Source organism: Pagrus pagrus (assembly GCF_965226575.1).
Source record: "Pagrus pagrus genome assembly, chromosome: 24".
Taxonomy (NCBI): Eukaryota; Metazoa; Chordata; class Actinopteri; order Spariformes; family Sparidae; genus Pagrus; species Pagrus pagrus.
In genome coordinates, this window is record NC_140206.1 from 12,095,825 (window position 1) to 12,108,856 (window position 13,032).

Genomic DNA, 13,032 nt, shown 5'->3' on the forward strand with positions numbered 1-13,032 from the left:
AACTAACTGAGCTGGTTTAATAAGAAAATAATGAACGGGACATGGAGACGTAGTGTTGGTGCACTTAGCAGCAACATACTTCTTTTCATTTCCTCTCCTCACATATCACAAACAATAACAACTCTGAGGGGACACGCCACTTAATTGTGCTCTCTGGTGGGGAGCCTTTTAAATCAGCCGATGGTGTAGTCCCTCGCTGTGACCTGCTGTTTGTCTTTGTCACATGACAGTTAACTGAATGTCTTTGGGTATAATCATAAGAAATCCTGTGTTGAATGTAACACTGAATCTGAGATTAAAATCTTACTGCAGTCGTCCAAACTCAGTTTAGCTACCATCTCCTGTATGTAGAGTACATTTAGAGGAAGTTAAAGGCTTAGCATGTGAGCATGTCGATAAACATCTGAACATAAACCAGATATCATTTGTTTTTTTACAAAGCCAACATTTTTCACTGTGTATCAGTTGCTGTTTTAAATTGCTTTAAATCCTCTCAGCTCCACACATCTTCACCTTCATAACTGGGTGTAGCTCAATCATACTTAAAACCCAGACACACCAAACCAACATCAGTCAACTGGCGCAGAAGAAGGCCGACTGTTGCTTCACCTCACATTGCCTGTTTCCCAGCCAAAAAGCTGCACTTGAACACACCGCAAAGACTAAAGCCAACAGCTAATTAGCTTGTTTGTTTTGTACTTTTCAGACCACTCTCACTAATATATACGTCTAATACACTACCACTAGACACTGGCAAAGAGGAGGCCAAAAAGCCGGAGACACGTGCGATCTAGTGCAAGACACACCAGAACAACTCTCTTTTCAAATCAATCTAAATGCTAAGTGGCTTCCCTCTAGTCAAAATACACCCAAATATATTACATTTAATTGACTAAACATTATAGTTTATTTTAAATACCACTTCTAACTGATTATGATCCAGCTGGGTAGATATAGTGATGAAAATTATGCCCTGTTAAGAAAGTATTAATTCCAATCCATTAGCTGTGTTTAATGATTTCGATGTTATGCAGTTTGAAGGCGTTTCAATCGGAAAATTAGCAACGAGGTCCACACACTGTTTTTTTCAGAATGAGCCTGTTGTGTTTATTCAAACGTGTCTTTTCTAGGTTTCAAAATTCCAAATGCGAACCAGAAAACTAAATAAAAGCTTAACGTTTAAAGAAGAAGGAGCTTGCATCCTCAAAGTCCAATCATTTTCTGATCTTCAAAGAAGCTGCATGAACCCCTGTTCATTAGAGAATACCAAGTCAATTAAAAAGCTCCACCTGTGTTTGTGATTTAGCTGACCACCTTTTCAGGCACACATGCATCCTTAAATTCACAGATCAAAGAGCACCAAAGAAGCATAAACTGATGGAAGTTACTTGAGGATATGAGACTTTTATTTTCCTGTGAACATATAGCTTGGTGGTGGCTTTTTTCTCTTTCCAGTCGCAGACATAATAAAAAATTCATTGTAGAGTTTGTCAAGACTTGTCGGATCATGCTGACCCACAGCTTGAAGAAACACCATTAAAAGGCTGAAAAGTCTGTGAAATGTGCTTCTTATCACAGGTTTTCAATGTTGTCTGAGCTGAGAGTGAAGAATAACTGACACTGAGTGTGCTTACAAGAGAACTTTGCACTTTATTTAACTGCAAGTTTCAGCAAATTGTAGCGAGAAAACCGAGCATCTAGATTAGCTGCAAGACTTTCAAACACATGGTGGTCGCTGACTGACACAAGAGGGGGCTTAAGCCGGTTGATACAAGCGTTGATGCCTCAGTACTGTCTGGACATAACCACAGATTGACACTGAACTCAAGAGTGCAGCCGGGAGTGAGGGGCAATATCTGTAGATTCAACCTATTGTAAAATCACAGTGATGTCACCCATCTGTGGCTACCATTTTGAAGCGTCGCGTTTAGCATTACTGCCGTCATCATCTTGTTTTTTTCCAGAATGACCATAATTGGATAAAAGAGTGGCACTTGGGAGGATACACACTGTCACGTGGTCTCTCCTGACTGAATGTGACTGAAAATCCGAGCACATGCCGTGGGAGCACCTTGTCAATCACAAGGTAGCCACGCCCTGAAGCTGCTTTTACTCTACATGGTACCATTACTTACAAACTGAACATCATGCTGTATTGAAGAAGACTTGAAACTATCATTTGAGACCATAAACTCATTAGAAAGCTGTTTACTGAGGTAATAAATCAAGTGAGAATTAGGGTCATTTTCTCATAAGTTTACATACAATTCGACTCCTTTTTGAAACCAGTAGCTGCTACAAAGAATGCAGGTTTAAGGCACTTCTGCTTCACTTTCAGACCAGAAAGCTCCATCCATAATTTATACGGTCAATCTAGACTAAAGTGGCTGACCATTCGACTGACCAAACGGACTCTTCCGGTTCGAGTTACCAACTTTTTCTTCAAGTTTGTTCTTTTTTTACTCAAGCACTTGATTGACAAAGTAGCGTTAGCACAGTCAACTTAAAAGAGTCCTTTTCATCCCAGATATAGTCCCATCATCTTCCATCCACTCCAATTCATCTCTAGTTTAAGCTTAAATCAAAGCGTTTGAGTCCAAGACAAACACTTCCTTTGTTATTTCTGGCACTGGGATCCAAAAAAAGAATCCAAACTCCGACTGAACTTTCTCAGCAAATAATGTTATGATTCCTCACATCTGATTTGCACTGGTTTCATGCTTTAATAAAACAAAGGATACGTCTAAATCTTTTATCAAACAAGAGGACAATTTAGGGCTGCTGACGTGTACTGTACAAGGATATGAGCAGAATAGACCAAATGCTGCCATGCCAGCATCCCATCCTCTTGCTCCCATGCTTCGCCCTGGGGTGATGAAATCTGACATGACTTCTGAAGTGGATCTATGAGGTTTTAATATAGGATGCAAAGTGGGTCAAACTTCCACTTGGTTCCAAAAAGCCTCAAATCTGGACCGCAAATACCGAACATGAATTATGTAGCAACATGCTGTAATTGATAGTAAGTAGTGGGAGGTTTGGAGGGGAAATAAAGAGAGGGTCACGAATGGATGGAGGGAGGATGGGGGGGGGCACAGAAGAGCAAGGTGACTGAGCGAGAGAGATTGAGAGAAACAGATGGAGAGAGAGACAGGAAACAGCTGCAAACTGATGATGTCTGGAGCAGCGTTGGTTTCTATTTCTGACACACACCTGGCTTTTATCTGAATCAAAGTCCATCTCTTTAGTGACACACACACTCACACACATTTAGATCATGCATATAATTAAAGTGTAATGAAAGCCAAACCCGTGAACACAAATATTATAAATAAACAAAAGCAAATGAATAAATATAGATAGATAAAAGTATTGTACAACTACAAACGGTAGCTGCCTGTTGATTACAGTTAGACACACTCACACCTTCTATTAAAATGCACAAACACACTCGTCTCCTTTCCACTCCCACCCACAGACTTTATTGTAATCGCCAGACTTATTGAGAGAGGCTGTAATGGTGGATATGATTGCAGCAACCTGGTCAATTGGCGTGGATCAATAGCGCGTTAGCTATGGACAATTACAGCCCTCCGTCACCGTCACCTGCTGCGATCAGAGCCGAGCTGCAACTGCATTAGCTTCCTGGGTAAATTGAAAAGCTGCCAGGCTGAATGTATTCACATACAGGTTGACACTGAACCCTCTACTTAATCTGAGTAGCTTGTTCAGAATTACATTTAATAAATAAATAAATAAATAAATAAATAAATAAAAATCAAGGATTTTGCTGAACTTAAATCTGTTATGATCCAGTTATTTCACTCTGGTATGTTCCAGTTGTTTCTAACAAGTCGAAGGATTTGAAATAAGGACGGTTGCTTAAAGCAGTAACAACTTAATCAGATGTTTGGTCTCCACATTGTGGTTAAGGAGTATTATCTCTTGAGATCAGCAGTGTGACTCCTTCCTCCTCTGATTTTCTATTGAGTCTCTGCCGTAGGGGTGGGAATCATAGGGAACTCGTGATACAGTACGATTCATCGTATGCTGTCCACAACAACAATAGTCTCATGATTAGGGGTGTGACGATTCTCCAAATCCTCAATTCGATTCTAAGGTCACTTTTCGGTACATTCATTGCTAGACTGCAAACAAGAAGTGATACTAGCTAATTTGGCATATTGTTGATGGTGCCAGTTTATTACAATATAGACAAAAGGATAGGCCGGAAGAACCTGGCTTACACTGTAGTTCACGGTGTAACTCATACAATCAGCCCAGCAACAATTTACTTAGGGTTATATCTTGCAGTATGCAGGGCAGCAGCATGCAGGCTTTAACAGAAGTGCATGGGAGAGTGCATTTCATAGGACAGAAGTTTAATATGACCGTATCTTGAATCAAAAGTAATTGAGCTTGTTTGGTTTAGAAGATAGTTTCTGCTCATGCAAGAGGCTTCATCAGTTTTACTAGGAATCATAATAGTAGCTCCATTTGTGACCTAAACACACTGTACCTTGTTCCATGATTGGGTCAAATAGCCAAGGCTGTCATTATTTATAACTTGTTATCCAACAGTGGGTTGTATCTCCCAGTCTGCTGGGTGGACCTAAAGGGAAGGCTGTCGATTTTATTTTGTTATTGTCAACAAATCATGTAAAAAGTCTCTTAATCAACTGAGCTTGAGAACGTGTTTGGAGCTCTACGGCACAGAGGAATAAGATACATAAAGCTCTGGATACATACAGTATTTGTTAGCTGGATCAATATACTTGAACTCTTTTCAAATCTATCTCCTAATTTGTTGGATGACTGATGTATTTTTAAGACCGTGGCTCAGACCTAACTTTAATCAAACTCCTTGAATCACCCGTGGCTCGGGAATTCAAAATGTGCGAGGCTGCAGAGCCCTCGCAGCATACAAAGCCCTCTACTCTAACCCGCTTTGTCCTCAATTCCCTGGTGAACACACACACAAACACTGACACACTTGCCAAGGCTCTCACACACACACACACACACACGTTGTCGTACAGTACACGAGGATCACACAGATCGCACACAGTGATCACACTCAGAATCCAAAAGGAAAGTGACACAATAGGGACACAAAAGCATCTCATCTTCATCTAAGGCGAACTGCTTCTTATCGGTTAAGGTGAGGCTCAACACTTGTTCTGCTCGGGGGAAATGTGGGTCGCAATTTCACAAGTGGACCAGTCAACCACTTTATATGAAGATTAGGCTCAGTGCTGCCTTCAGAAGACTGGAAAAGACAGGAGGAAAACAAACACGGGAACTAAGATAATAACCCTGTTCTGTTGTATTCTGTTGCTCCTACTGGTTTTTTTCTTGCGTTTCCATTTTAAAGTACAGACCAGTCTAGAAACCGGGGCACCGCTTAGTTTGCCTGGAGCTGAAAACTGAAATAATTCTATAGTCTTTGTAAAAGTTAAGAAAAACAAAAATGTACATATACAATTCCAGTATTTTTTAAATGGTTTCTTATGAAATGCATATTAAATACATTAATTTACTGTATATACAGGACAAACTGATTAAGTTGCCTCTCTCTTTCTCAGATTAGGTCAAGTACTCTGTTTTGGGGCTTGTTTTCATCACCCTGGTTGCTTGTTTCTCTCACCAGATCTGGCAACCCTCCTCTCACATACAGAAACAGACAGAGGGGAGAAAGAGCTAATTAACCGAGCAGCACAACAGGTGTGTGCGACCAATATACGAGGGGTGGGTCAAGGCAAACGCCGAAAAACACTGCGCATATAGTCAGAAAACATTAGCCAGTTTACACAGACCAAAGCAGCATATACATTAATGCTATTTAAGCTAATGTTACCGAAGTCCGCAGTTTACACGTCGACCCTCTTATTAAGAATAGCATATATTCAAACTCACCTCTGACGTTTTTTCAAAGAAGGACGACGTTTCTGGTTAAAAAGTTATCCAACACACCGCCCGGCACCAACTTCCAAACTTACTTAATTCGGTTTATTAATTTTTAATCCTGCTTAAAAAAACTACAGTAGATAATTGCTCGCACCCTCTTTTTTTTGAAATTTATTTATTTATTTATTTTTTTAATTGCTAGCACCCTCGACCGTTGACATGTGAGTGTAGTGACGTGAGGCAGACAGCAGAGAGATGTTGATTGGCTATCGATTTAGGAGGGCGGGACTCCGGGCTTGGTCTAAGCCAATCAGCGGGCAGGTGCTGCTTAAATCACTCATTAATTGGTTAAGACAGAAGTCTGAGTACGGAAGCCTCTAACTGTCAAAGTGAACTGATAATTGATCACATAACATTTAAAACAAAGTAGAGAAGCGTCTGGTGGTTGTAACAAAGATAGCTGCATGTGAACTACTTACAAAATGTATGATTTAATATTCATATATGCATTAGATGGAAAAATAAAGATATATAATAAGTGCTTAAGTGCAGTACTTGAGTAAATGTACTTAGTTACATTCAATCACTGTTTAAACTAATTAATCAACAACTAACTGATTTATCGTTGCAGTTTTGAGTATTTGTATTCTTGATAAGAAGATCAATATCAATCTCATGTTTATAAGTTTATAAGTATAAAGTTAGAGTCGGCAGACAGTTAGCTTAGCTTAGCTTACACAGCTTGACAGGAAGCAGCTACAGGTGGCTAGCTCAGCCCTGTTTAGAGGTGAATAAAACCACCCAACAGTACCACAGTAGCTGTTATGGTGTGATATCTTGTTTGTCTAATCTATTCACAGTGTAAATGGCAAGTTCAGCTAATATTGGACTATTTCTTTGTTGTCGCTGCCAGGTTGCCAGGAAACCTCAAAGGAGTCACTGCTTTGTGTTTTCTGTCCTTGAATATTTGCTTTCCTGGACGACTGGAGAGAAAAAAATCAGATTTTTAACACATACTTCAACAATTGTGCTCAAGATTTAAGAGGTCAAAGATACACATTTTTGTAAAAAGGAATATAAAGAGTGGTAAAAACTGTCCCCAGCCTCCCCTACTTTAGTTTAGCTTAAAGAGGTTGTTTTGCCAAAGAAGAGCGCTTCAGTGTGAGATACAAATACGCTTCTCAGCTCTTAAATGAAGGGGCCAATTAATGCGGGAATCTCACAAATATGCTTAAAACAACAGTGTGTGCTCTGGTTCCACAGCCGGCAGCATATAAACAAGCAGAACCACAGAAGAGAAGCTACTCACATTTTAATAAAAGAGGCAAACGGAAAAAGCATTGAGCATGTGTGTGTGCGTGTGTGTGCATGTGTGTGTGCGTGAACAGGATGACTTTGATTTAGACAAAATTCAGGTGTATCTCGGAAACGAGCCACACTGTTCTGACTTCAGTAGCTAGCTGTCTGCGTGAGTGTACTTCTTTTGTGTGTGTGTGTGTGTGTGTGTGTGTGTGTGTGTGTGCGTGTGTCTGTTCATGAGATTCATTGCAGCAGTTCTCGACTGAACCCACTCTTTTTTTTACGACGACTTAAATGTCCCAGATCTGTCTTTGACTCAGCATCATCTTCCAGTGTGTTGCTTTGTGTGTGTGTGTGTGTGTGTGTGTGGTTCCACACACACATGCATGCCCGTGTGTTTCCCACCGCCTCGCATTATCCTGCGAAGGCATTAACATTTCATGGACGACACTGAGGTTTGTCAACTGGATCTCATCAAAATTTCATCCTTAATTACGGCGGCAGGGCTGGAGGGAGATTCCCCCTCCGTGAGGTGAGCCGAGCCACCCAGAGAGCCGCCGGTGGAGGCGGAAAAAATCAATTCCTACCAGGTTATCGACTGTGAAGAGCCGGGTGTTTGGTCATTTTAAATAACCTAGGGACACAAATAAACACTCTTAATGATGTGGAGATAAGTGTTCCCACCAGGGTCCTTCCGCAAAGTCTTTTGAAACTTCATCTCGAGCGGAACGCTTCTGAAACTCCCAGCTGAAACCATTACAAAACAAAGTCTCTCAGGCATGTCGGTGGCAACTTCAAGGTACACGGTGTAGTCTGAGACTGAGTCTTAACTATCTGAATGACTTCAGACTCACGAGTCCCGCAGCTGAGAGATGGAAAAGCACACCTCCTATTCAGTCTAGTGTTCTGACGTTATTAGATTCTTTTAATGAAACATGTTATAAGATTATAAAATACATCACTTTATAAAAAAAGAAACTAGTGTTTGCACAGCAGCTTGTAACGACTTCAGAATAAAAGCATGGCATATGTCATTTTTAAAGGATAAGTTCACCCAAAAAGGAAAATTGTGAGAAGTATGTGCTAAAAACTCACTCTCATGAAGCCCCGAGCTCCCAAACTGATTTGAAAAAGACAGTATTTACACTCTCAAGTCTCAGCTGAGCTCGTGAACTCAATTCAAATGTAGTGCATGCTAATGCTTTTAGCTTAGCAGCTACAGTGAAGATTAAAAAACGTTTAAATAACGTCTTTTCAAATCACTTGGGGTGGTCAGGGCTTTCGGGGACCAGCATTTACCCTCCACACATCTTAAAATTGTTTAATTTAAAGGGGCAGGTCACCCAAAAATTTAAAAATACATGTTTTTCCTCTGACCCCTAGTGCTTTTTATCCATCTGGATACGAGAAGCTAGCTAACTAAGCTAGCATGACCACAACAGTCTCAATGGATACATAGAAACACAGGTAAGAGAAATGATATGATATTTTAAATTTTGGCTTGGAAGCTCGAAAAAGTTTAAATAATCTAATATTTCACACGTATTGATTTGAAAAAGGGTCCAAACAACATCTTCGTGATTTTTAAAAAAGGCTTTTTTGAGTCATAAGTCAAAGTTAACATCATTTCTTAAAAGTCTTATGTATGTAGGTGTCTTCGGCATGCATCGACATACTCGTGTACCAGCATGTGCGGGGATTTAGGTTATAAGAGGGGAAGAAAATGTCACAGAGAGCTGCAGGAAATGAAACTACAGCAACAACAGCGTCTAAAAAGTTAAGATACACACAGCCGTTACTCCAAAATGTAGAGCATGTAGAGTAGAGCAACTCCCGAATGATTTTCCACATGTCAGATCAACTATTCCTCTGATTTTTGAAGCACATTGCTGATTGCAGATGCAAAATCACAATCAAGGGACAAGAAGCACCAGCATGTAAAAAAAATATATAACAAAAGAGAAGTACACGACACAATTAAAGCCGCGTTTATGTCAAGGCAGGTCAACATTCAGAGCTTTTATGCATGTTATATAACTCTCATTACCATCAGCGTTTCTCCTTCAAGGACAGACTGGTTTGATTTCTGCAAACGACTCTTGAAATGCAGCAGGGACAGTAAATGGCGACTTTGGTAAGGACTACAAATACAGTGAACTTTTCCTGTCACCAGCCTACCGGTGGGTCAAACCAGTTAGGGTTTGATTAGCAACCAGGCTCCCTGCTTCACTGAAGAGGAACGTTCCCCACCAAGAAGCTTGGGCTTTTGATTGCACTATAAGTGTAGTAAAAATAATGTTGGCGCAATCAGAGAAAAGTGCCGCCCTCGACCTCACATTCACACACACACAGACCATCTTATATGCACAGTGTGTCAGCCCTACAGTCTCATGGGCATGTAAACTTCGTGCTAAGTTTTGATTGAGACTTTTGGACCTTGGTCTGTTGGCCCTGCTAGTGTCTGACAAGCCATACATGAGTATCCACCGTCTATAGGCCAGGGCAGCTGTGCAGCAGTACGGTACTTCACTATAATGCTGTTTTTCTTCAAACATTTTAGGAAATGGTGCTGCCATTAAAAAAACATGGAGTCTTGGGTGTGAATCCTTCACTCTGTGAAAGCATCGTCAGGCTTTAGTGGAGATCTGGAACAAGCTGACACTCATAAAAGACTGATAAGACTGGGGTGCTCACCTGGTAGAGTGTGCACCCAAAGTACAGAAGCTGAATCCTCAGCAGGAGCCTGAGTTTGATTCTGACCTGTGGCACCTTGCTGCATGTCTTCCCAACTCTCCCACTCTTTCCTGTCTCAAGCTTCAACGGTCCAAAAGAGTACTAGAATCACTAGTGTCAGCACCATGGACAGCTCGATTTCAAAACCATTACCAAACATCGCCATACTTTCAGCAGTAGGGACAGCGACACTACCAACCAGTAACAACCACTAACTTGACCAGGTTTCCTGGTTTCAGCGGTATGGACAGCTCCACTCCTTACCAGTTACAACCATTAACAAACAGGTTCACTATTCTCACAACCACGGACAGTTCTACTCAATAATTAACCAACAGCACCAGAACCCATGGGACAGTGCCACCCCATTGATAATAAACCACTAGCTACAGCACCATGGACAGCTCCATTCTAAGCCTTAAACAACCATTAACAACCATTAACAACCACTCACAACCATTGACAACCATTAACAACCACTCACAACTAGTAACAACCATTAACAACCACTCACAACCATTAACAACCATTAACAACCACTCACAACTAGTAACAACCATTAACAACCACTCTCAACCATTAACAACCATTAACAACCACTCACAGCCATTAACAACCACTCACAACCATTAACAACCACTCACAACTATTAACAACCATTAACAGACACTCACAACTATTAACAACCATTAACAACCACTCACAACCATTAACAACCACTCACAACTATTAACAACTATTAACAACCATTAACAACCACTCACAACCATTAACAACCACTCACAACTATTAACAACCATTAACAGACACTCATAACCATTAACAACCATTAGCAACCACTCATAACCATTAACAACCTTTAACAACCATTAACAACCACTCCCCGCCATTAACAACCATTAAGAACCATTAACAACCACTCACAAACATCATTACTTGTTCCAGCACCATGGACAGCTCCACTCCCAGACATTAACAACCATTAACAACCACTCACAACTATTTATAACCATAGCAACAACTCTTAACCATTGCCAACCATTAGCAAACATTAACAACCATTAATGACCACTCACAACCATTAACAAAAACCCTGTCTAGTTCCAGCACCACAGAAAGCTCCACTCCTTATCAACAACAACCAGGTCCCCTGTTCTCTGCACCATGGCCCGCTCTACTTGCAACCATTAACAAACAGCACCAGAAGGAACAGTGCCACCCCATCAATAACAGAACATTGCCACTACTCTCAGCACCATGGGCAGCTCCACTCCCAACCATTAACAACCGGTAATAACCAGTGAAGTAGGCAGGTTCACTACTTTCAGGACCATGGACAGCTATGGACTTAAGCTCAGTCCTCAGCGGGGGCCTGAGTTCAACTCTGACCTGTGGCCCTCTGCTGCATGCCTCTCCCTCTCCCTCTTTTCCTGTCTCAAGCTTGTATTGTCCTCTCATATGGCTTACAAGACCAAAAGAAAATAGTCCTAAGCATATAAGACAGTATTTGACCAGCCTTAAAGCAGCTCCCATCTCTAGTTCCTGCGCCATGGACAGCTCCACTCCACTCCACAAACTCCTGACATGAATCCAGCCTTACCTCCAATATCCGGCCGCAGCGTCTTGTCATATTCCTTGAGCAAATTGTTCAGTATGAGCGTAGCATCCTCCTGGTGCGACCTGGGCACCAGCATCTGATTGACATGGCTATCGTGGTGATCTTCATAGTCGCTATATTCCAGTTGAGAACTGAGGAGGAAGAGGTGGAGGAGGAGGAGGAGGGTTAATGATGTTGATGTGCCTGGAAAACTTTGTCGCAGCATTAAAACGAGAACATGCAGTGATGTCTCTGTGTGTGAGTGTGAGTGTGAGTGTGTGTGAGTGTGTGTGTGGGGAAAGCCCCTCAGAAAAAAACACATGCATTATCAGCCAGACTCATTCACACAAAATGCGCACTTGCTATTATCTCCCCCCCCCCTCCATCACAACAGTCGCATGTGAACTTTTGCAAGAGAAAAGAAATAATAAACCCTCCCTCAGCTGTTGATCATGCAAATCGCAGGTGCACGCCAGACTCACCGAGCACCTTGAGCGAGCAGAAGTGTGAGGAGGATGACCACAAACTTGATTGTCATTTTCCCATGCGCGGATCACCTCCGATCACAGAGAAATCTGGTGGATGGAGATGGAGAATCCCCTCCTTGCGCTGCCTCTGCTGCGATAAAGTGCCTGTACAGTAGGTGTGTGACCATCAATCCGTGCTCTGAACTTCCTCATTCATCCGCCCACACACACTTTTTTTTTTTTTTCTCCCCTTCCCTTTCCTCCCTGCGTGGCATCTGCGACCACAGCGGCGGTCTCTTCCTTTCCCACCCACCCCTTCGGTCCTCCGAGCTCCTCGCAGGGGTTCCTCCGGGACGCACCCCGACGATCAATCAGTGTGATCAGTCCAGCGGAGGAGAAGAGTCGAATCGACTTGTTCCAGCAGCGCCCTCCTCCCTCTCTTAACGCCTGTGTGGGCAACAGAGTGGTTGGGTGACGCTGTCTGCTGCTGCTACTGCTGCTGCTGCTGATGGTGGTGGTGGTGGTGAACCTTAGGAGATCTTGCGTGACTCATCCACCGTGCACACATACAGTACCTGGGCACCACAATTGCAATTAAAAAAACAAATAATTTGATTTTTGCATCCGTACTCCATTAGCTTTTCCGCACATTTAAGCATTTGTGTCAGTGGTTTTCCAGAATGATCCCAGCAAATGACACAATTAGGGTTAGGTGAAATAGTGCAGACGCAGGAGCTAAATTCGGCTTTGTGGAAACCTCCCAAAGTCGCTCCTCTAGTCTGATTTTCCTGCATTCTTTGCCCACCTTTTCCAATTTTACAGTCCGCCGCACCGCGCAGCTCATAAACACAATCAAATCTGAAAAAAAAACAATACAGCAGGGTATCAGTTCACTCCACTTTTGTTTATATTGATCTTTCCTGATCGCCACTGGGAGTCATGTCGAGGCTTTTAACACCTTCTGACGCTCACAATAAGTCACTTCTGAAGAGGCGCGCCAACTCAGTAGGGCAGCCCGGCGTCAGCCCT

General features: G+C 42.0%; 1 protein-coding gene across 2 annotated transcripts in view; it reads right to left on the reverse strand.

The window, feature by feature from the left end:
* The window catches only part of LOC311253436 (gamma-aminobutyric acid receptor subunit gamma-3-like), a 92,037-nt gene extending 79,637 nt beyond the window's left edge, over window positions 1–12,400 (reverse strand). The window contains exons 1-2 of one of the 2 annotated variants that reach the window (XM_084347406.1): window positions 12,019–12,400; window positions 11,540–11,688 (exon numbers count right to left, since the gene is read on the reverse strand). In XM_084347406.1, coding sequence (XP_084203532.1) covers window positions 11,540–11,688; window positions 12,019–12,074 — 205 coding nt within the window. In that variant the 5' untranslated portion in view covers window positions 12,075–12,400. Of the gene's footprint in view, window positions 1–5,916; window positions 6,051–11,539; window positions 11,689–12,018 lie in introns of those variants that run through there. The other variant, XM_084347407.1, reaches the window with a different exon arrangement.
* Window positions 12,401–13,032: the final 632 nt, after the last annotated feature.